This window comes from Leucopleurus acutus (genome assembly GCF_964270905.1).
Source record: "Leucopleurus acutus genome assembly, chromosome: 13".
In the NCBI taxonomy this organism is placed as follows: Eukaryota; Metazoa; Chordata; class Mammalia; order Artiodactyla; family Delphinidae; genus Leucopleurus; species Leucopleurus acutus.
Window position 1 is genome coordinate 85,495,954 of NC_139155.1, and position 25,748 is coordinate 85,521,701.

Consider the following 25,748-nt stretch of genomic DNA (forward strand, 5'->3'; position numbering starts at 1 on the left):
TGCGAAGACGGAGGCAAGGGTCAGAGTGATGTTACCACAAGCCAAGGGATGCTTGGAGCTGCCAGAAGCTAGAAGAGGTAAGGAAGGATCCTCCCCTAGAGCCCTTGGAGGGAGTGTGGCCCTGCCAGTACCTTGATTTCAGACTTCTGACTGCCAGGTCTGTGAGAGGATAAATTTCTGCTATTTCAAGTTACCAGGTTTGTGGTAATTTCTTATGGCAGCCCTAGAAAATGAATACAAGCCAACTATGTGCTTGAAGATTCCTGCAAAGAAAGGATGCAGTTGGATTTGATGTAACACAGCTGGGAAAACAAGACTAGGTTTGCAGCCAGCAGTTCCATTAATTTGAATCCTTGGGGCACGATTTCACAAATGCTGGGGCAACACTGCAGAGTGACTTTGGATTATAATAATGTAGTAAACTGCTTACTTTATATATTAATCTTAATACTTACATTGACTAAGGGAAAGATGGTGAATAATTTATCAAACAGATTGGAAGGATGGCTTTTATCCTGACATCACACATTTCCTCTTGTCAGGTTCAATGTGGAAAAAAGAGAGAATAGGACGTAATTTTCACTGAGTTCTGAGTCTTGCTACCTTCTTTCAGCCTTTCTTAAGACAGAAATTCTAAAATGCTCTGAGCAAAAAAAGTGTGGTTGTTTTGGTTAGGTTTGCTTATGATGCCATGCAGCGTCTTCTTTACAGACAGACTTCATGAAGATTTCTTAGTTAGATAAGCTCTTCTGAGGTGGGTTTTCATTCTTGAAAGGAGAATGCTAGACCCAGGATTAAAGCGCCTACAAAACTACTTGGGTTTTGTCTTTCTGAGGAGGCGAGTTCCTGCTTTATCCCCCACGTCATTGGCGCTTCTTACTACCCTTATGGTCTATGTGAGTTCTGGTAAATACCAAGTAAATCGGTATTTGTTACGTTTGTTCAAACATCTTTAATGACTCCAGGCTAGTACCAGACTCGGGGCGTTCAAAGCACACACCAAAGCACACCCAAGAGACAGGCCGCGCAAACTATGACACTGTGTTATAAGGTGCTATGGGGACATATTTGAGGAAGCAGTTAATTTTGACTGCAGGAATGTCACCTGGGAAGGCTTTGCATAGAGATAACACTTTAGTAGGGTCTTGAAAGATGAGTGGAGTTTTTCCATGAAAAAGAAAGATGAGGTAGGAGTAATAAAACCCAATAACTAGCCTTCACTGAACACCTGCAATGGGCCAGGCAGTGTTCCAAGTGTTCTAAAGGCGTTACCTTAATTATCACTCATGGCTGCTTTCTGAGGCATAGGGGGTTATTGACTACCTCTGACAGATGAGGAAATTGAGTCAGAGTGCGTTTCAGTGACTTTCCCAAGGGACACAGGCCAGACGGGGAGCAGGGGGTCAGGCTCCCCAGCCTAACTTGGAACCATTGCACCACACCGCCAGCTCTCTGGGCAGAAGGGGGCAATGCGGGAAAAGGGGAAGTTGGCAACCCGTGAGTAGTTAAGGAGAGTATATGAGGTTTATCCACCCAAGGACAGTATGTGACACTTACCAGCTGCTGCACTGCAAGGAAGTGACTGGACCTTGAACTTGGGCTTCTTCACACAGTAGGATCAGCAGTGGACTGACCATTGGTAAATGGACCCACCTGAATCCTTTCTCCTTCCGTCCCTTTTCTTCTAACAACTGTTTATTGAATGGAAAATACTGGGATGCAGTAATGAACAATCAGAAAATAAGATCTAGCTTTTTGTTATGTTTACTGAGGGATATAATGTATGTTCAGTAAAATTTACCCATTTTATAGTTTGATGGGTTTTATGAGTAGCTAGATCACCACCATCACGAAGATATACACCATTTCCGTCAGCCCCCAAAGCTCCTTCTTGCCTCTTTGTAACCATTCTTCTCTCTAGCACGTCTTTGGTGACCACTGATTTACCTTCTATCACTATAATTTTGCCTTTTTTTGGAATTTCATGTTAGTAAAATCATACAGTATATACTCTGGCTTCTTTCATTAGCGTAATTGCTTTGCAGTTCATTCACATCTTTGCATGTATCAGTAGTCTGTTGCTGAATACTCTTCCATCGTATGGCTCTGCCCTAATCTGTTTATCCGTTCCCCAGTTAATGGACACGTGGCTTGCTTCCAGCTTTTGGCTCGTATGAATAAAGCTTCTATGTTGCTGTAGGGATGTAGGTTTTCATTTATCTTGGGTGAGCACTCAAAAGTCACCCCATTGCCTTCTAACTTGAATATTTTCTGTCTGTACAATCCCCCTACCTCATAGACATAATTCCATCATCTCCACAATTTCTGGGTCTGTTCCTATTGATTGATTTTCCTCCTGGTTACTTTTTTTTTCTTTTTTTTTTTTTGCGGTACACGGGCCTCTCACTGCTGCGGCCTCTCCCGTTGCGGAGCACGGGCTCCGGACGTGCAGGCCCAGCGGCCATGGCTCCCGGGCCCAGCCGCTCTGCGGCACGTGGGATCTTCCCGGACCGGGGCACGAACCCGCGTCCCCTGCGTCGGCAGGTGGACTCTCAACCACTGCGCCACTGGGGAAGCCCCTCCTCCTGGTTACTTTTTGATTTCCTTCTGTACATGGTGACTTTTACCTTGTTGAGTGCTGGGGTTTGGTACATTTCCTTTCGTGATGCTGACTTCGTTCTGGCATGCGGTTGTTTCTTGCAGATAGGTTTGATCCTTTTGAGGGTGCCTTTAAGCTTTGTTAGGGCAGGTCTAGAGCAGCCTTTACTTGGGCTAATTTAGCCCTACTGTTTCGGCATGACCCCTCTGAGCATTCTATCCAGCGCCCCCTGTATTGCAAACTCTCCGGCCCGACGGGTGGGGATGTGGACCCTTTTCAGCCCCGTGTAAGTTCTGGAATTGTTCAACTTGCTGCTTTCTGAGGTTTTCTCCTTGGCCCTGCATGCACAGATGAGTACAGTCAGCCCTCTATATTCGCGGGTTCCACATCCCCGGATTCAACCAACCTCGAATGGAAAATATTTGGAAAAAAATTCTAGAAAGTTCCAGAAAGCAAAACTTGAACTGGCTGCACACTGTCAACTATTTACGTAGCATTTACATTGTATTAGGTATTATAAATAATCTGGAGATGATTTAATGTATATGGGAAGATGTTTATATGCCAACATTCTGCTCTGAGACTTGAGCATATGCAGATTTGGTACCCTGGGGAGTACCAATCCCCTGTGGATCCCGAGGAATGACGTAGTGAGTCAGAGACCCCAAGGCTCCTCTGCAGATCTCAGGGATTCTTTCTCTCTGCAGCAGCCCCCTCCTCTCCAATTACCTGCCTCACAGATTCTCGTTGCTTTCACCTCCCTGAACGCCAGCCTCTGTCTTCTCGGCTCAACAAAACTGTGGAGTTTTATTTCGATTTACTCTTCTCAAGATAACCAAGGGACTCACCTTACGGTTTTGTTTTTGTTTTAAATTTCTGCCCATTTTCTAGTGTCTGAAGACAGTTGTTTCATGTATTTTGTCCGATTTTCTAGTTATAGCGGATGGAGCGGTTCTGGGTCATGAGTGGAAACAGAAGCCCAGGAATTAAGCTTTGATGAGTGACGTAGATCAAAAGCAAGTAAAGGAGAAGAAAATTTCCAAACTGTGGTAATTCCTATAAAATAAAATAATGTGCAGAGATAATGCAAGGGGGAGAGGAATCCAAACAGACCCTCCCTCTCAGTATTAATGAGCTAGAACATGCAAAGTGCTCGGCATTCTACTGGCGTGGAGTGTTTATGATTTTAATATTGATATTATTCTTTTTTAACATCTTTATTGGAGTATAGTTGCTTTACAGTGGTGTGCTAGTTTCTGCTTTATAACAAAGCGAATCAGCTATGCATATACATATGTCCCCATATCTCTTCCCTCTTGCGTCTCCCCCCCTCCCACCCTCCCTATCCCACCCCTCTAGGCGGTCACAAAGCACCGAGAGATATCCCTGTGCTATGCGGCTGCTTCCCACTAGCTAGCTATTTTACGTTTGGTAGTGTATATATGTCCATGCCACTCTCTCACTTTGTCCCAGCTTACCCTTCCCCCTCCCCATATCCTCAAGTCCATTCTCTAGTAGGTCTGTGTCTTTATTCCCGTCTTACCCCTAGGTTCTTCATTCTTTTTTAGAATAAATTTATTTAATTTATTTATTTTATTTATTTATTTATTTATTTTTGACTGCATCAGGTCTTCATTGCTGTGCGCAGGCTTTCTCTAGTTGGGGGGAGTGGGGGCTACTCTTCATTGTGGTGCGCAGGCTTCTCACTGCAGTGGCTTCTCTTGTTGCAGAGCACGGGCTCTAGGTGCACGGGCTTCAGTAGTTGTGGCGCGTGGGCTCAGTAGTTGTGGCTCGCGGACTCTAGAGCTCAGGCTCAGTAGTTTTGGCACATGGGCTTAGTTTCTCTGCAGCATGTGGGATCTTCCCGGACCAGGGCTCGAACCCGTGTCCCCTGCATTGGCAGGCAGATTCTTAACCACTGCCACCAGGGAAGTCCCATCATATTGATACTATTCTTAACAAGCAGAATAGCACAGCGGATAAGGGCACAGACTCTAGAGTGAGACTTTCTGGGTTTTAGTAATATAATTTCTCATAGTACCATGAGATATTTACTATATTAATCAAATATCTAGTGATATAAATTCTGGTGTGCTTTTTTGTGCCTCCACATTCTCATCTGTAAAATGGGGATGATAAGAGTCCCTCCTCATAGATTCACTCTCAGAATTAAACAAACAAAACTATGTAAGGTATACATGTTACCGAGTCCAAGCTCGTACTGCTCACCACACGACAAATCAATAGAGAGACGAATTGTTGGGGCAAGGACTAGAGACCTTGCTGGAAAGCCAGCAGACTGAGAAGACGGTGGACAAGTGTCCCAAAGAACCGTCTTACCTGAGTTAAAATTCAGGCTTCTTTTATATTAAAAGAGCAGGTGGTGTGGTTAGTTGTTACAAATTTCTTGGTGTCAGACTCCTTTGTTCTTGCAGCTGTCCAAGTAAGTCAGGGCACAATGTATCTATAAAACTCCAATGGGATAAATGTTATTCTCTGTTCTGCAACTTTTTATCTCTATATGAATGGGAAAGTGTTACACCTTTAAAGGTCAGAGCCTTGAGAATGGGCTCTCCTGTGTATTTTAGGCTCGAGGCAACATTCTTAACTTGTAGCAAAAGCAATAGAATACAAAGGTTAAAGTAAAAGGAACAGATTCCATATGGAGTCCAATTTGTTCTTCCCTATTACATACATAGAGCCCACACATCGTAAGTATTCCACAGAGCCTGCTAATTTTTGTTGCTTTTCGATTACTTTTATGCCCAACAATGCCTTGAGCTGAACAAGCGTTTTTAGCTGTGTTGAGCTCTACGGGGAAGACTTGGTGGGCATGACCGTGTTGAGAACCCTGGTGGGTGCACGCCATTTCCAGGGGGCATTTTGCCCACTGTCCCAGCATGTGACAGTGATCCTCCGATCTGGAGCTGGGCGGAGTCAGCTGCAGCCGAACGGGCCCAGGGTGCAAAGGTGGAGAGGGCTGGCCTGGGGCAGGTGAGTCCTTCAGCACGTGCACTGAGCCACTTTTGTTCGTTCGTAGCAGAAAGCGCTGTGACTCACAAGCTCCAGGTCTTTTTTTTCTCTCTTTCCCGTTGCCTCTGTCCCTGTCTTCCTTCCTGCCGATCATGGCCTGGCTTCATTTCTTGACTCGCTGGCTCTCTGCCTTTCTCCTCCATTTGTCCGTGTCCCTGTTGTCCTCTCACCCAATCTGTCTTTCTCTCTCTGTCTCCCTGTCTGTTTCATGCTCTCTGTCTCTTTCTCTCTCTGTAGGGCCCTAAGTTCTCAGTGTTTCTTTCTCTCTCTTTTGGACCAGAAGCTCTTCCTCTCCCTCCCCTTCCCTTCTCCCTCTCCATCTCTCTCTCTCCCTCCCCATCTCCCTCCCTCTCTCTCCCTCTCTTCTCCATCCTTCCACACATGGGGTCTGACTTAAGCATTAAGAATCAGCCCAACGCCTCCAGCCAAGCGTCTAACCCGTCACTGCACTCACCAAAGCACCAGCGAGTTCACAGTCACTGTACAGGAGGGCTTATCCATATTAAAATAAAGTTATTATTGTGGGCTTGGGTTTCAACAGAGCTAAGCTTTTCCTCGGGAACCATTTCTCTCATTAGTGCCATCAGATCTGGTTTCGATTTTAATTGAACCGATGTCACTTGCTTGCTGAGTCTCTGGCAACTGGAAGTTGTGTTAAATTTTAATTTACTTCAAGCTGGATGAGAAGGTGTCACCCCGCTTCCCCAGGCAACAAAAAACACTATTTACAGGTTACAGTTGTAATTAAGGAAGTGCTAATAGTTAAGTAGAGGCATGAATTGGAGAAAACACGTGTAATTATTATTCATTGTTGGAGCTCAGAGGTGTGGATAAACTGGACCCACCTGAACTGGGGGAAGCAGAGGAAACAGGAATGCCTGGGAGTGGAATTTCATCTCTGTGGCTTCTGTCGCTCTGCCTCTCCGCCTTGCACATTGCCTCTGTGCCTGTCTCTGTGTGTCTCAGCTTCTTGTGCTCTGCTGTTCTCTCTGCCCGTCTCACTCTGTCTCTGTCTGACTGGCATTTGCCAAACTTGTGTGTTTTCTTTGTCTTCCCCCCTCTCTGTTTTGCTCTGTTCTAAAGCTGCGTGTTCTCTGTCTTTGACTCTCACATCACAGTTGGATGGCTTCGGCTATGTTTGAGATCTTACTGCATCCCAGGCAGTGCAGGGGTCACAGGAAGAAAAGAAACCTGGTCCCTGTCCCCATGGAGTTCAGTCTCTTCATGGCTTTCATTGGCCCAGCCTCCGTTCCCTACAGAACCTCCCTCCCTACAGAGAGGTGTAGGGACTCACCCATGGATAGCCTGTCGTGTCGGCCCTGGAGATAAATTTGACGTTAAGGCCCATTGCACAACCATCTTTCCTGTGTGTGACCCCTAATCATGTCCATTAAGGAGCATTTTCCCCCTCATGCTCGTGGTTACCCACAGTAATGGGCTTGCCCAGGGCACTGGTGATGCCTGATGGAAACTCCTTCCGAATAACTTCTGCCTCTTCCCTCCAAGCTAAGACGTCTGGATAGGATTTTCGCAGTGCTATCCTGTTCGAGAAAACTTTCCTCGTGTTATTCAAGGATTCATAAAGAGCTGAGTTTTGAAATCACTTACTGCTTTGTGTATAATAAATGACCAGAATCCAAAAATAACTACCCAGAGAGAAAGAACTGGGCTGACTGCAGTTATATAATACAAACAGTGGGACTGAGAGCCATTATTTCAGTTGGAGCCAACATCTTGCTTATCTCTGAGCGAAGTTTACATCTGTCTTGCAGATCCAGAACTTCACAGGCTGGGGGAGAGTCTGGAATGGAACGTACCAGAAGCCACATGTGGTCGTGGTGTGGGGCTTGGGGACTACTTGGCCATCTCTACTAAAATGTAATCCTCACCTTTGTAAAACATCTTTTTATCGGTTTTAAAATCAAAGCCTCTACAAATCTATCATATCCTTAAAACTTTTGAGTGAGGCCAAGTAGATTGTTAGGTCCATTTTACAGGTGAGAGGCTGGAGGAGAGCTGTAGCACAGCAGCCAGGGCAGCGGGCTTGGATTCACGCCCTGGCTGGGCTGCTTAGCAGAAGAGTGATTCTGGCCAGATTAAGGAATCCTTTTCAGTTTTGGTTCCCCCGCTCGTACAATGAGAATGAAAATAGTAATCCTTCAATAGGGATGTGTGAGGATTAAATGAGATCAGTAAAACCAATTAATATTTATCAAGACGTACCAGGCACTGTTCTGTACTGCTTTTATTGTTGTTAGATGTTAATTCATATTATACTGTATTTATTACAATTATGCATTATTAACAGGTAATGCATGTAAGTCACTTAGCACGGTACCAGACACTTATCTAAGTGTTTAAGGAGATTAATTGTCATGAATTGTGTTCAGTAGGGATGTACCATATCTTCTATCTTTGTCCATTTATTCATTGATTTGCTTTTATTGTAGGTTCTTTTGGTTCTTCATGTGATTTAAAAATTTCCCATAATCTGAATAAATGCATTTGCCAAGTACTTTCACTGAAATTCCCCAAATGTTAACATCTTCTCTACACAAACACACATTATCACTGTTTCTATGAAATGTTTGAGAGTTGTACACACAACGATCCTTTACCTGTACATACTTCAGTGTGAATTGCCCCCAAGCCCTTCCATAAGTAGAGTGGGATTATCAAAATCAGGAAATTAATACTGGTACTAAGATTTATGTCGTCCCCAGACCTTGTTCAAATTTCATCGATTGTCCCACCAACAGTCATGAAAGCCAAAGAAAAGTATTTTTTCCTGTTTGAGGATCTGATCTAGGATCACACACACCTTTGTTATGTCTCTTATTCCCCTTTGATCTGGAAGTTTCTCAGTCTTTGTCTTTCAGGCTATGATGTACTTGAAATGTACAGACCAACGCTTTTGTAGAATGCCCCATAATTTAGGTTTGTCTGATGTTTCTTCATTATCAGAGTCCCTTTTTTTTTGTTGGGGGGGGGGTGAGGGAGAACACTTCAGAAAATGTTATGTCCTCTTTTAGGACATGTGATGCCTCTTTATCCCATTACTAGTGACTTTATCTTTGATCACGTGGATAATGTGATGTATGCTAGCTTTTGGTACCATAAAGTTACTGTCTTTTCTCTTTGAAATTCATAAGTCTCTTGCACAGAGGTACACTGACACTCTACAAATATCCTCCTTCTTATCGTACTTTTAATCACTAGCAGCATCCGTAATGATCCCTGCCTGAAACAATTATAGTGATAAATGGTGGTTGCCGGATGATGGTATTCTAATTTCATCATTCTTTTTTACATTTATTAGTTGGAATTCTACCCTAAGAATGAAGTTTTCTTTCTCCTCTGTTTGTTTGTTTATATCAGTGTGGACTCAGAAGCTTACTGTGTATTACATATAATATATTATATATTTTATGTTATATTATTAGCACTTACAGTTGTTTGTAGTGTTGTAAAATTGTCCCAGGTTGGCCAGTGGGAGCTCCTTCAAGCTGTCTCCTGGGTCCTTTTGACACCTGTTCGAGCACTTTGTTACCTTCTGGGTCCACAATATATTTTAGGCTCTTTATCTTGTACTTTCTGGCCCCGGCCCTAGAATCAGCCATTTCTCTAAGGAGCTCTGTTTCCTTTCTTGGAGAATGGTGTTTAGAACTAAAATCTGGGTCTAGGTGTGCTGATTACTAAGGCACCATTGTCTGTATCTAAGCCCTCTCAGCGAATGGAACTAGGAAAGTACATACATACACACACACCCCTACATTTACACACATATAAACACGCCTACACCCACCTTCCCCAGGAGTTCATGCTGGTGTTTCTAATTCCAACTCATGACCACAGAGTGCACTCTTCTTTCCATTTTTAAACTCACTTCTCTAGCAGTGAGAAGACCTGGCTCTCATTAACCAACATATATTATTTGCTCCATCCTAGAACACACTAAAGTAGTTTTGGAATTGCTAACCCGTACTGCTGTGGAAAACAAACCTAAATAGAATTCAGTGTGTTTAAAGTTACTTTTATCTTTAGCCTGAGAGTATGTAGTCAAAATAATACGCTGAAAAGTTACACGCAGACCCACCTCTCAGCTCCCGTGCTGTTGGCCGCGCAGCTTCCAGGTGTCCACGCTCTGGTGACACGGGGCCGGGAGACGCCCTCCTCAGCTCCTTGCCTGGGTGGGCAAGTCAGGCTCTAGGGCCGGCAGAAATCCTCGTTTGAGGGTCCCACCGAGTTCCCCGGTCAGAGTGCTGCAGCTGAGTGGAGGGGCTGCTTGGGACTACTGCTCGGGCGCTACAGAAAGCCTTCTTGGAATCTGACATGTGATCACTTTGGGACCAGTGGCCAGCTGCCCCTGACTTGGCCACATGAAGGCTCAGACTGTCCCAGCCTCTGAACTGCAGAGAACCAAGACTATTAGTGTATCTCTCACCACCATGAATGCAAAGGTATTTCAATTAAGAGTATCAGGAGGACATCTACAAAGCCCAGACTGGCATGTGCAAGTTCTGAGGAATGGTGGAATAACCCAATGTATCTGGGGGACCTTTGGAGACAGCTGAGACAGCTACAACAGGGCAGTGGCTGACACCGAACTCATAGCCCATCTTCTCCAGGGTCTTGGTGCTCCAGCCAGCTGTCAGGCCTGAGCCTATGAGGTGGGAGAGCCAAATTCAGGACATTGGTCCACCAGAGACCTCCCAACCCCACATAATGTCAATCGACGAGAGATCTCCCAGAGATCTCTGTCTCAAAGCTAAGACCCAGCTCCACTCAATGACCAGTAAGCTCCAGTGCTGGACACCCCATGCCAAACAACTAGCAAGACAGGGACACAACCCCACCCATTAGCAGAGAGGCTGCATAAAATCATAATAAGTTCACAGACACCCCCACACACAACACCAGACGTGGTCCTGCCCACCAGAACGATGAGATCCAGCCTCATCCACCAGCACACAGGCACCAGTCCCCTCCACCAGGAAGCCTACACAACCCACTGAACCAACCTTACCCTCTGGGGGCAGACACCAAAAACAACAGGAACTACAAACCTGCAGCCTGTGAAAAGGAGACCCCAAACACAGTAAGTTAAGCAAAATGAGAAGACATAGAAATACACAGCAGATGAAGGAGCAAGGTAAAAACCCACCAGACCAAACAAATGAAGAGGAAATAGGCAGTCTACCCGAAAAAGAATTCAGAGTAACGATAGTAAAGATGATCCAGAATCTTGGAAATAGAATGGAGAAAATACAAGAAACGTTTAACAATGACCTAGAAGAACTAAAGAGCAAACATACAATGATGAACAACACAATAAATGAAATAAAAAATTCTCTAGAAGGAATCAATAGCAGAATAACTGAGGCAGAAGAAAGGATAAGTGACCTGGAATATAAAATAGTGGAAATAGCTACCACAGAGCTGAATAAAGAAGAAAGAATGAAAAGAATTGAGGACAGTCTCAGAGACCTCTGGGACTACATTAAATGCACCAACATTCGAATTATTGGGGTCCCAGAGGAAGAAGAGAAAAAGAGAGGGACTGAGAAAATATTTGAAGAGATTATAGTTGAAAACTTCCCTAATATGGGAAAGGAAATAGTTAATCAACTCCAGGAAGCAAAGAGAGTCCCATACAGGATAAATCCAAGGAGAAACATGCCAAGACACATATTAATCAAACTACCAAAAATTAAATACAAAAAAAAAATATTAAAAGCAGCAAGGGAAAAACAACAAATAACATACAAGGGAATCCCCATAAGGTTAACAGCTGATCTTTCAGCAGAAACTCTGCAAGCCAGAAGGGACTGGCAGAACATATTTAAAGTGATGAAAGGGAAAAACCTACAACCAAGATTACTCTACCCAGCAAGGATCTCATTCAGATTCGACAGAGCAATTAAAACCTTTACAGACAAGCAAAAGCTAAGAGAATTCAGCACCAACAAACCAGCTTTACAACAAATGCTAAAGGAACTTCTCTAGGCAGGAAACGCAAGAGAAGGAAAAGACCTACAATAAGAAACCCAAAACAATTAAGAAAATGGTAATAGGAACATACATATTGATAATTACCTTAAATGTAAATGGATTAAATGCTCCAACCAAAAGACATAGACTGGCTAAATGGATACAAAAACAAGACCCGTATATATGCTGTCTACAAGAGACCCACTTCAGACCTAGGGACACATACAGACTGAAAGTGAGGGGATGGAAAAAGATATTTCATGCAAATGGAAATCAAAAGAAAGCTGGAGTAGCAATTCTCATATCAGACAAAATAGACTTTAAAATAAAGACTATTACAAGAGACAAAGAAGGACACTCCATAATGATCAAGGGATCAATCCAAGAAGAAGATATAACAATTGTAAATATTTATGCACCCAACATAGGAGCACCTCAATACATAAGGCAAATGCTAACAGTCATAAAAGGGAAATTGACAGAAACACATTCACAGTAGGGGACTTTAACACCCCACTTTCACCAGTAGACAGAGCATCCAAAATGGAAATAAATAAGGAAACACAAGCTTTAAATGACACATTAAGCAAGATGGACTTAATTGATATTTATAGGATATTCCATCCAAAAACAACAGAATACACTTTCTTCTCAAGTGCTCATGGAACATTCTCCAGGATAGATCATATCTTGGGTCACAAATCAAGCCTTGGTAAATTTAAGAAAATTGAAATCATTTCAAGTATCTTTTCCAACCACAATGCTATAAGACTAGATATCAATTACATGAAAAAAATACAAAATACAAAAAATACAAAAATGCAAACATATTTTTTATGTTTGTAAAAAATACAAACATATGGAGGCTAAACAATACGCTACTACATAACCAAGATATCACTGAAGAAATCAAAGAGGAAATCAAAAAATACCTAGAAACAAATGACAGTGAAAACACAATGACCCAAAACCTATGGGACGCAGCAAAAGCAGTTCTAAGAGGGAAGTTTATAGCAATACAATCCTACCTCAAGAAACAAGAAACGTCTGAAATAAACAACCTAACCTTACTCCTAGAGCAATTAGAGAAAGAAGAACAAAAAACCCCAAAGTTAGCAGAAGGAAAGAAATCATAAAGATCAGATCAGAAATAAATGAAGAAAATGATAGCAAAGGTCAATAAAACTAAAAGCTGGTTCTTTGAGAAGATAAACAAAATTGATAAACCATTAGCCAGACTCATCAAGAAAAAAAGGGAGAAGACTGAGACCAATAGACTTAGAAATGAAAAAGGAGAAGTAACAACTGACACTGCAGAAATACAAAGGATCATGAGAGATTACTACAAGCAACTCTATGCCAATACTATGGACAGCCTGGAAGAAATGGACAAATTCTTAGAAAAGCACAACCTTCCAAGACTGAACCAGGAAGAAATAGAAAATGTAAACAGACCAATCACAAGCACTGAAATTGAAATAGTGATTAAAAATCTTCCAACAAACAAAAGCCCGGGACCAGATGGCTTCACAGGCGAATTCTATCAAACATTTAGAGAAGAGCTAACACCTATCCTTCTCAAACTCTTCCAAAATATAGCAGAGGGAAGAACACTCCCAAGCTCATTCTACGAGGCCACCATCACCCTGATACCAAAACCAGACAAAGATGTCACAAAAAAAAAAAACTACAGGCCAATGTCACTGATGAACATAGATGCAAAAACCCTCAACAAAATACTAGCAAACAGAATCTAACAGCACATTAAAAGGATCATACACCCTGATCAAGTGGGGTTTATCCCAGGAATGCAAGAATTCTTCAATATATGGAAAGCAATCAATGTGATATACCATATTAACAAATTGAAGGAGAAAAACCATATGATCAACTCAACAGATGCAGAAAAAGCTTTTGACAAAATTCAACACTGATTTATGATAAAAACCCTCCAGGAAGTAGGCATAGAGGGAACTTATCTCAACATAATAAAGGCCATATATGACAAACCCACAACCAATATCATTCTCAATGGTGAAAAACTGAAAGCATTTCCTCTAAGATCAGGAACAAGACAAAGTTGCCCACTCTTACCATTATTCAATGCAGTTTTGGAAGTTTTAGCCACAGCAGTCAGAGAAGAAAAAGAAGTAAAAGGAATCCAAGTCCAAAAAGAAGTAAAACTGTCTCTGTTTGCAGATGACATGATCCTATACATAGAGAATCCTAAAGATGCTACCAGAAAACTACTAGAACTAATCAGTGAATTTGGTAAAGTAGCAGGATACAAAATTAACGCACAGAAATCTCTTGCATTCCTATACACTAACGACAAAAAATCTTAAGGAGAAATTAAGGAAACACTCCCATTTACCACTGCCACAAAAAGAACAAAATACCGAGGGATAAACCTACCTAAGGAGACAAAAGACCTGTATGCAGAAAACTATAAGACACTGATGAAAGAAATTAAAGATGATAAAAACAGATGGAGAGATATATCATGTTCTTGGATTGGAAGAATCAATATTATGAAAATGACTCTACTACCCAAAGCAATCTACAGATTCAATGCAATCCTTATCAAACTACCAATGGCATTTTTCACAGAATTAGAACAAAAAATTTCACAATTTGTATGGAAACACAAAAGACCCCGAATAGCAAAAGGAATCTTGAGAAGGGAAAATGGAGCTGGAGGAATCAGGTTCCTTGACTTTCGACTATACTACAAAGCTACAGTAATCAAGACAGTATGGTACTGGCACAAAAGCAGAAATGTAGATCAATGGAACAGGATAGAAAGCCCAGAGATAAACCCATGCACATATGGTCAACTTATCTTTGATAAAGGAGGAAAGAATATACAATGGAGAAAAGACAGCCTCTTCAATAAGTGGTGCTGGGAAAACTGGGCATTTACATGTAAAAGAATGAAATTAGAACACTTCCTAACCCCATACACAAAAATAAACTCAAAATTGATTAAAGACCTAAACGTAAGGCCAGACACTACAAAACTCTCAGTGGAAAACATAGGCAGAACACTCTATGACATAAATCACAGCAAGATCCTTTTTGACCCACCTCCTAGAGAAAGGGAAGTAAAAATAAACAAATGGGACCTAATGAAACTTAAAAGCTTTTGCACAGAAAAGGAAACCATAAACAAGACAAAAAGACAACCCTCAGAATGGGGGAAAATATTTGCAAACTAAGCAACTGACAAAGGATTAATCTCCAAAATATACAAGCAGCTCATGCAGCTCAATATCAAAAAAACACACAACCCAATCCAAAAATGGGCAGAAGACCTAAATAGACATTTCTCCAAAGAAGATATACAGATTGCCAACAAACACATGAAAGGATGCTCAACATCACTAATCATTAGAGAAATGCAAATCAAAACTACAATGAGGTATCACCTCACACTGGTCAGAATGGCCATCATCAAAAAGTCTACAAACAAGGCTTCCCAGGTGGCACAGTGGTTCAGAGTCCGCCTACCGATGCAGGGGACACGGGTTCATGCTCCGGTCCGAGAAGATCCTACATGCCACGGAGTGGCTGGGCCCGTGAGCCATGGCTGTTGAGCCTGCACATCCAGAGCCTGTGCTCTGCAATGGGAGAGGCCACAACAGTCAGACACCCCCAAAAAGTCTACAAACAATAAATTCTGGAGAGGGTGTGGAGAAAAGGGAACGCTCTTGCACTGTTGATGGGAGTGTAACTTGATACAGCCACTATGGAGAACAGTATGGAGGTTCCTTAAAAAACTAAAAATAGAGCTACCATACTACCCAGCAATCTCACTACTGGGCATATACCCTGAGAAAACCATAATTCAAAAAGAGTCATGTACCACAATGTTCCCTGCAGCACTATTTACAATAGCCAGGACATGGAAGCAACTTAAGTGTCTATCAACAGATGAATGGATAAAGAAGATATGGCACATATATACAATGGAATATTACTCAGCCATAAAAAGAAACGAAATTGAGTTATTTGTAGTGAGGTGGATAGACCTAGAGTCTGTCATACAGAGTGAAGTAAGTCAGAAAGAAAAACAAATACTATATGCTAACACATATATATGGAATGTAAAACAAAAAGTTCTGAAGAACCTAGCGGCAGGACAGGAATAAGGACGCAGACATGGAGAGTGGACTTGAGGACATGGGGAGTGGGAAGGGTGGGATGGGATGAGGTGAGAGAGTGGCATGGACATATATACACTACCAAGTGTAGAATGGATGGCTGGTGGGAAGCAGCTGCATAGCACAGGGAGGTCAGCTCGGTGCTTTGTGACCACCTAGCAGGGTGGGATAGGGAGTGTGGGAGGGAGATGCAAGAGGGAGGTGATATGGGGATATGGGGATATGTATGGCTGATTCACTTTGTTATACAGCAGAAGCTAACACACCATTGTAGAGCAATTATACTCCAATAAAGATGTTGAAAAAAAAAGTTACATGCTACTCCTAGATTTTCATAGCTAAAAACAGTGAACTTTTCTTCTTCTTTTTTTAAACAGTGAGATGAGAAACTTTATTTAAGAAAGCATTAGATGTTTTTGTAAGTCCATTAAATTTTCTTTGTGATTTACATGAAAATTCTGGTTCAATGTTTGTATATGGATAAGGAAATTTTTTCTTTTAATTGAAGTATAGATGATTTACAATATTGTGTTAGTTTCAGATGTTCAGCAAAGTGATTCAGTCATACATATATATTTTTGGATTCTTTTCCATTATAGGTTATTAAGAGATATTGGATATAGTTCCTTGTGCTATAGAGTAAATCTTTGTTATTTATCTATTTTATATATAGTGGTGTGCATCTGATGATCCCAAGCTCCTAATTTATCCCTCCCCTCCCCTTTCCCCTTTGGGAACCATAAGTTTGTTTTCTATGTCTGTGAATCTGTTTCTGATTTGTAAATAAATTCATTTGTTTTAATTTTTTAAATTCCACATATAAGTGATATCATATAATATTTATCTTTGTCTGACTTACTTCACTCATTATGATAATCTCTAGTCCATCCATGTTGCTGCAAATGGCATTATTTCATTCTTTTTTATGGCTGAGTAATATTCCATTGTATATATGTACCACATCTTCTTTATCTATTCATCTGTCAGTGGACACTTAGGTTGCTTCCATGTCTTGGCTATTGTAAATAGTGCTGCTATGAACATTGGTGTGCATGTGTCTTTCCAGATTGGAGTTACAATCCCACTCCTGGGCATATATCTGAAAAAGATGAAAACTTATTGAATGAATTGGGGACTATTTCCTCTTCTAATTCATGGAAGAATTTCTGAAAATTGGAGACAATTTTTCTTTAAGCATTTTTTAGACTTTACTGGTGAAGCCATGTGGTACTGGACTTCTCTTTGGGGGAAATATTTTGATTTTTACTTCAATCTCTTTGTTATAGGTCTACCAAAATTTGAACTTCTCCTTGAGTCAGTTTTGGTAGTGTGTGTCTCTCTAGGGATTTATTCTTTTGCATCTCGTTTTTAGCATACTATTGCTCTAGTATGCCTCTATAATTTTTTTGTTCCATAAGCTTGGTCCCTCTTTTATTCCTGATTTTAGAAGTCTGTATTCCATCTCTCTCTCTCTCTCATCAATCTAACTACAGCTTTGCCCATTTTTAAATCTTTCAAAATAACTTACTCTTGCTTTATTTTTACTGATTATATTGTTTTCTATTCCTTTTATTTATTTCTACTCTTTCTTATTTCTGCTTGGGTTTGGGTTTAGTTTGCTCTTTTTATTTTATTCCTGGTCCCTGAAGGTGGAAGTCTAGGTTACTGATTTGAGATGTTTCTTCTTTTATTGCATAGGCATTTACAGCTATAAATTTCTGTCTAAGTATGACTTTCTCTGCATCTCATAAGTTTTGGTATGTTGTGTTTTTTTTTCACTCACCTCAAAGCATTTTTCTAATTTCTTTTGTGATTTCTAATTTCTTTTGTGATTTCTTCTCCGAACAATTGGTTGTTTAAAAGGAAGCTTTTACATTTTCACTTGTTTGTGGATTTCCTACATCTCCTCCTCTTATGTCTTTCTACTTTCTTTCCATACTTATTGGAAAAGGTACATTTCAGTTGTTGTACTTTTCAACTCCAGAATTTCCATTTGGTTCTTTTTATCATAATTAATCATAATTTATAGCCCTTTACTGGCATTCTCTCTTTGGGGAGACATCTTTCTCATACTTTCCTTTAGTTCTTTAGACATGTTTTTTTTTTTTTTTTTTTTTTGGTTCTTGGAATGTATTTGAAATAGCTGATTTAAAATCTTTGTCTAGTAGATCCAACATCTGGGCTTCTTCAAGGACAGTTTCTATTGATAGGTTTTTTCCTGTGGCTGGACCATGCTTTTTTGTTTTCTTGCCTGTCTCCTAAATTTTTTTGTTGTTGTTGTTGAAAAGTGGACATTTTAAATAATATAAGGTAGCAACTGAAAATTAGATGATGTCCCCTTCCTTGGGTTTGTTTTTATTGTTGTCTGTAGCAGCAGTGGTAGTAGTTTGTTTGTTTAGTGACTTCTGTGAATGAATTCTGTAAAGTCTCTATTCTTTGTTGCACATGGCCACTGATTCTCTGTTTGGTTAGGTTGGCGGTCAGCCAGTGATTGGACAGAGATTTCCTTAGGCATCTGAAATCAATGCATCCCAAACTACCAAAGGTCTCTTTGAGTGTGTTCACACATGCCTTCAGTCCTCAGTCAGGCATTAGACAGCTCTGCCTTAGCTTTCACTTCCTGCTTCCATAGAACTTCAAGGTCAACCAGAGGTGAGCGCTTACAGCTTTCTCAGGTCTTCCTTGAGTATGAAGGGGTCCTGGGCATGCGCACAGCCCTAAGTATAAGCATGGTCTTATAGATTCCCCAGAATATGTATTAACCTTTCAAAGCCCCCTCCCTGGACATTCCATTCCTCATCTTTTCCTATTAAGCTTTTTGATTAGTCTGTTGTTTGTCACAACTGTTATCCACTGCCTCAGGCAGCTAGCTGTGAAGTTAACTAACTGCCTGTAATTGCTTTAAACAAATACCTCTACATAAAAAGCTTTTCACACTGGGTGAGTTCAGAGTCAGGTCAGGTACAGACAGCTTTCCAAGAGGGATCTTCCAGGGAAGTAGCAGACAAGTCAAATAACGGCAGTTCTTTGGGAATGAAGTTTTGAAAGATCTCCAGCCCTGATCTGCTCTCTGTGGCTGTCAGATTGTGGTATTTTTCTGTGAATGTGAGCTGTTATTTTTCAAAGCTACTACTGAGCTGGAGAGTAGGGAATGGGAGTGAATCAAGTTAAAATGCCAGAAAATTCTCTGTTTTTACCAAGATTCAGCCATTTTTCTTGAATAAATGCTCTCCTGGCTGCGCAAACCTTTGTTTTATTTCTAGAGTTCTGAAAAGTTGATTTTGACTCTTTTTTTTTTTTTTGGCCAATTTCCTCATTGCTTTTACAGAGGAGAGAATTTTCAGATGTCCCTACTTTGCCATTTTCACAGATGTCACACTAATGTGAAGCGTTAATGGAAACATCTTCATAAAGGAATATAAATATGCTTTCAAGACATGAAACCTAGAGCTGGCACAAACAGGAACACAATAAAAGAGTTGTATTCTGATAGATGGTGAATTTTTAGCAGTCTCTGGCACCAGGGGATGATTTAAATGTAATATTTAATATGACAAATTGCTTTCTCATTGTGCCAGAGGCAGGTCGAAACTGCCTTCAGGATTTTTGAGAAGCTGGTGGTGGACACTGGAAACCATTGTTGCAAAAATCTCAGCCACACACAGAAAAAGCTACAGAAGGAAACGTGGTCGCAAATGTATTTGAAATAAAATCAACAGGCTCCCATTGGTTGTGATGTGTTGTTATGAAAAATAAAGCCACCTCCCTTGAAACTCAGTTTGGGAAAATGATGATAGTGTCTTCTTTAAAGGCTGTGAGCTTCTTCAGGGTAGAGACGGATGTTTATTTTTGTATTTTCTCTTTCCCTAGAGCCCAGCATGTTGTCTAATCTCATGTGCATTAGTGAAGTCCTTCAGTTTCAAGTGACATAAACCCAATTAAAAGTGGCTTAAGTAAAACAGTTTATTTTATATCTCTAAATTTCCAAAGATAACAGACACAGATGTAGCTGGGTTCAGGAACCCAGAAATCTTTCCTGGGAATCTGTCTGCCTCCTACCGTTGTGTCTGATTTCTTTTGTTTGGGTTTCACTTGAATCAGTCTTTGTGGACGTGGAGATGGAATACCTTGATGGACCACAATTTGGTTAATCTGCTCATGAGTGAAGCCTGATGGGGTGGCCTGCGTCGGTGCCATCCAAGCCACATTCATTGATAGCAGAGTGGGATGATACCCAAAGGAAAAAATGAAATGTCATTTCAAAAAGAGGGAGGATGGGTGGATGTTCAGTATCCATGGATGTGCATCAAGCAAAGTTAATACCTGTCTGTTACACACAGAAAACACCCACACTGATTTCTCCAATTGTATCATGAGCTGAATTTAGCCATCTGTTCTAGAACCGTGGTTCCGTCTCTGTTCTTCGTACACACTGTGATTATTCCACACCATTATCCCGCCTTTGGTGGGTTCTCATCTCAGCTTCTGCACTGCTTCCTGCTTCCTGTCCTCGCCTTACAGCTTACATGTAAAAGTACATAAATTTCATCTCCCTGGTGACTATGGGATCCTCAGGAACATGGACTATATGTATACTCTTTTGGGCGTATCTCCTTGAGATTCCATCTAGAGGAAAAATAATATGTAAAAGAACAGCCAACAACTTAGTTTTTCATCTCTCGTAGATTGGGTTGGCATTATTTTCAGACATTCATTAGAAAGCTGATGTTTCCTATTGACAAGTAGGTACTATTTACAGCTTTAATATCAATGAAAAACAATCTATAAACTGGGAACAATACTAGTAATTACTTTAGGAGGGTTGCTGAAAAAAGTCAATGAGCAATTAATTACATGTAAAGTACTCAGAACTCTCCTCCTCCTCCTCCTCTGCTGCCTTCTTCTCCTTCTCCTTCCTCTTCTTCTTCTTCCTCTTCCTCCTCCTCCTCCTCTTCTTCCTCTTCCTTGTCTTCTTCTTCTTCTTCTTCTTCTTCCTCTTCCTCCTCTTCCTCTTCCTCCTCTTCTTCTTCCTCTTCCTCTTCTTTTTCTTCTTCTTCCTCTTCTTCTTCTTCTTCCTCTTCCTCTTCTTCCTCTTCCTCTTCTTCTTATTCCTCCTCTTCTTCTTCCTCTTCCTCTTCTTTTTCTTCTTCTTCCTCTTCTTCTTCCTCTTCCTCTTCTTCCTCTTCCTCATCTTCTTCTTCCTTTTCTTCTTCCTCTTCTTCCTCTTCTTCCTCTTCCTCTTCTTCCTCTTCTTCTTCCTCTTCTTCCTCCTCCTCCTCTTCTTCTTCCTCTTCCTCATCTTCTTCTTCCTCTTCCTCCTCCTCCTCCTCTTCCTCTTCTTATTCTTCCTCTTCCTCTTCTCCTCCTCTTCCTCTTCCTCTTTTTCTTCTTCTTCTTCCCTTTTCTCTTCTTCTTCTCCTTCTTCTTCTTCCTCTTCTTCTTCCTCTTCCTCCTCCTCCTCCTCTTCCTCTTCCTCCTCTCCTTCTTCTTCTTCTTCCTCTTCCCCTTCCTCTTCTTCTTCTTCTTCCTCTTCCCCTTCTTCTTCTTCTTCTTCTCCTTCTCCTTCTCCTTCTTCTTCAACCGCATCTCTTACCCTTTTTCACGTTTGGGGTGGAGAATGAGGGGCTGATTTAGAACATTGAATGTGGGACCCGCTCAGTGCATGAGCTGAGAGTAGGGGCTCCCAGGAGTGAAAGGAACACTTGAAATGATGGTCTGTTTGGTCCATTCTGGTGGAGCCAGTTGCTGAGTGTTTGGTGAATCTCACTGCTGAGCTGAGTTGCCCAGTGTCCACCAGCTTCTCTAGTTGACTTCTTCTCTTCAGACGAGTGTGGAAGTAGTGTCTCCGCCACAGTCCCTTTGTGAGCCCACTCAGTGGTTCTCTAGTTCATTCGTGGAGCGCATCTCTTGCAGCATCCACTGTAATCTCTGTATTTGTTGTGTTCCTGTGGCTCGTTATGTGCCATCTCTGTTCTAAATCTGGTACATAGATTGACCCCTTATATCCTCATAAGGTCACCACACAGTAGGTGCTTTTATTATCCCTGGATTTCAGATCAGGGAACCCTGGCACATGGGGAAATATCTTGTGGCAGGTGCCGTTAATGGATTATAAAAAGCCATTTACAAACCCCTCCTCCATGACCAGCTCCACTGTCAAAGCCCACTTCCCCAGCCTCCTTTACAGGTGGGCTGGCCGTGTGACAAGCTTTGGACTTCCTGATGATGAGGAGCCGGTGCAGCAGGTGACCCCTCCCCCCTCAGCCTTCCCCCCGCTTAGACAGTGGATGGAGATGGCTGGTGTGATAGATGCCATCTTGCTATGTTGAGGGAGTGGCCAGGAGAGCTGCAGAGAAGTAGTAGCCCTCCCCTCACTGAGTCACTGGACCAGAGCCAGCAGACACATAGCTCCAGAATTCTGGTTATGAGTGAAGCGTATAAACCCGTGTTGGGTTATTTCACTTGAGTCAGATTTTCTGTAACTGTAGATCCTCACCGAATCAGAGTCTGAGCCAGTTTCAAGCACAGTCCAGTCCCAGAACCCATGCATGCTCTCTTCTGCACTGCTTCTCCCATGCCACATACTGTCCCGGGTTCTCTGGGTGCAGTGGAGGTCAGAGCAATGATGGCTTTGACCCTTGGGGAGTTTACAATCTCAGGAACAGTCAGAGATTTAAAACATAAACACAAAATAAATATATAGTGACCACTTGTGGTTATTACTATGCAGGACAGACTAGGTGCTATGAGAAATAATAATGCAGTGCTAACACACACTGTGGACAGGCAGAAAAGCCCTGTTTCTCCTAAGAAGTGGACATTTACGCTGAGATCTGAAGGATGGAAGGAACAGGGAGGCGTGTTTTCGGTAGAGAGCTCTGCATATGAAAGAGCGGAAGGCATGAATGAGATTCACTGTTGGAAGAACAGAAAAGTCCTCTGTTTGAGGCTTGACAGTGATGGGGGGCAGCAGGAAGGGGCAAGAAGGAGCTAGAGAGGTGGGCGAGGGTTAGGTCTCTCCAGGTCAGCGAGTTTGGCCTTCATCTCTAAGAACCCTAGGATGTTTTCAAAGAGTTTTAATCTAGGCGAGAAATCATCTGAATTATATTGAAATAAAAAAGATTAGCTTCCAGCTGCTGTGAAGAGAGTGGACACAGGGAGGCCAGTTAGGGGCCGTCATGGTTGTCCAAGTGGGGGGCATTCTCCCTCCGTGGAGGAATTGGTCCTGGGGATGACAAGAATTTGACTGATGGGAGATAAATTAGGAAGATAATACCTACAGAACTTTGAAGGATGTCAGAGGAGGAGAGAAAGTAACATGATGTCAGTTTCACAATAGCTAGCACAGGGATTGTGGGCCCGGGATTGTGATTTCCTGGGCTTGGCTGGGAAATCCCGGGGAGGGGGCGCTTGGAGGTTTGGGGGTAGAGGGCGCAGGTGGTCAGCTCAGGAGTGCGGAGGCTTATAACCTGCAGCTAGTTCTCTTCTCTTCTCTGTGCTGCTGTCTTTCCTAATTTGAAACCAAAACGAAGGCTGTGTTCACTATGTGAATAAGCCCTGAACATAGGCCGTCGCTTACCAAATGAACCTCGAGTTAAGATTTGGCAAAAATCGAAAAGAACTCCTGCGCCGTGTGCGAGGTGTGTCTGTAGGGCACAGACAGTTTTGTAAATTGTAGAACAACAACTAAGGTCGGAGGTAGCCTGCTGGTGACCCCTCCCGGGGCTCACGGGCGTGCCTGTGGCTGACACGCGCCCTCTTTTCTCCCGCACAGGACACGGAGGTTCTGAACACGGCCATTCTCACCGGAAAGGTTGTTTCGGTTCCCGTCAAGGTCGTGGCCGTTCAAGAGGATGGTTCGGTGGTGGACGTGTCGGAGGCTGTGGAATGCAGGTCTGCGGATGAAGACGTCGTCAAGGTACGGCGGGCTTTACCTCCGGATCCCCAGGCACTCGGTCCTTTCCCTCCCTTTCTGTCTCGGGGCTGCTCTGAGCATCCCAGGCTCCGAAGGGCTGAGACCGGGGTGAGGAAGCTGAGGACGGAGGGAGTGATGGCAGGGACTCGCCTGGAATCAGAGGAGGCTGCACGCGCCGTGCTGCTTCCTTCCCCCGTCTTAATCTTGAGCGGAAACAATTCTCTTCCCATTCTTTTGCTCATAGGACAATATTTCCTGAATTTTAGCCAGCTACCTGCCATCTTCGCAATTTTTGCCAACTTCCTGTGCCAAATAATATAATTTACTCATTATATTTTCTTTAAGTGCCTCACTTTTCAACCTTAAATATCTTAAATGTCTCAGTAGAAGACAATAAAATTCATGAGCTTGATGTACTTTTTCTTAATATACATGAAAATAAACGACTATTAACTTTTTAAAAAGTCCATCCATGTGCCCCCTAACTTCACTTGGGTACCAGTGGGACACAGCTCACAGTCTGGGGAAATCTGGCCGTGGCACATTTCTGCTGCGTCCTGCATCCTAATTAGCTGGATTTAGGACTCCGTATTCAGCCAGGAACCGGCCCACGATGTTTTTCCATGTCTGTGCAGGGGTCTGTTTGAGTCACTGAATTTAGAGTTTCTGCCCGTTTTTTCTTGGCGCCCTGATCGGCAGTTCCCTCTTGCAGCAGAGACCCCGAGAGAAAGGACTTCCATCTTCAGAATGATCCTTCCTCCTCTAAGCTGCGAAGAGAGCTCCCAGGTCCTATGTCTTCGTTCATTTTAGGAAAACACAGCACCGCTGAGTTCTTCCTTCTTTCTGTTCTGCGGGCTCCTGTTCAGAGGTGAAATGAAACTTGGTCCCCGTCTGAAGAACTCTGTGGTGGACAGAAAATCCTGCAGGGTTTTCCCTGTGGCGGAGAAGATCTGGAAGGGATTCCTTCCTTCTTACAGTGACCTGCAGGAGGCTGTGCCTTAAGCCGGAGATGGTTTTGATAAGGAAGAATTGATGTGTCTGTGAGGCCTAATTACAAACACAATTAATCCTTAGGAAGCCCCGATTTGGCATCGCCTGCTTTCTGGGTGGAATGTTAATTCTCCCCTCGAGACAGAAGGTGGACTGGCTTCAAAGGACACACAGCCTTGCCCTGGGGCTCCTGGCAGGCCTCGGACCCTGTGGGCAGGTTTGATTAAACAAATCTAAAGCCTTCGATATTCTGAGTCTAGAAAGATCTGAGCCAAGTCATACAAACTCATCTGCACAGAATGAAAAATATTGATTCATTGCCCTTGGTTGCCTTTGAAAATGCCTGTTACTTACCATCCCCTGTCATTCCAGGAGGGTGTCTGTGGGATGGCACATGGAAGTGGCATCTGTGTGATTATGCCACCCTGGGCTCAAACAGATGGCTCAGCTCTGTAGACCCCTCAGCCTTGTTCCCTCCCGAGAGCCTGGTGTGGAGCCCCCCGGGCGGGACCTCCACTGTCCTGCCCTGGAGAGCTCTACCCTACAGAGGCAAGCCCAAGTTCATGGATCCCATTGTTGCCGTGTACTTGGCTGTCTCCCCTTCGTAGAAATATACTAAAAGTATCCTCCCCTGAGCCCGAGAGAGAAATTGCTTTGGAAGGCATAGTTTCTGGCTCAGCGGTCGCTTTCGTGGCCTCATGAAGATGGGGCTCTCTTCTAGCGAACTGTGGCCTGATCTTAGCAAACGAGAGCGTGCAGATCCCCAAGTGCAGAGCTGCTGTAAGATGTTTCTAGGGGAGCCCAGGCTCCGTTGCAAATCCTGGCGCCTGGGTCAATTGAGGGGGATTCACTAAATGGCTGTGATGCATTTGTCGCAACTTTCGTGTCAATATTTGTCATAAATTTTGTCATAACGCTAAGATGTACAGCGTCGTCCTCAGAGCTGTCCGCTGGCCTGGGCGTCACCCCAGGGGCACCTAAACACGTGGGTGCTCATTAGCACCCCAGGGAGAGACCCCCTTGGTCTGTGGATTTGTCAGCCGGTCACTTCCTCACG

At 42.7% G+C, this 25,748-nt stretch overlaps 1 protein-coding gene across 2 annotated transcripts in view; it reads left to right on the forward strand.

Annotated features, from left to right (window-relative positions):
* Window positions 1-25,748, forward strand: part of TMEM132B (transmembrane protein 132B) — a gene marked incomplete at both ends in the record, with an annotated part of 388,765 nt that overhangs the window by 331,408 nt on the left and 31,609 nt on the right. For both annotated transcript variants that reach the window (XM_082853297.1, XM_082853298.1), the window contains one exon: window positions 23,561-23,704. In XM_082853297.1, coding sequence (XP_082709423.1) covers window positions 23,561-23,704 — 144 coding nt within the window. The remainder of the gene's footprint in view (window positions 1-23,560; window positions 23,705-25,748) is intronic.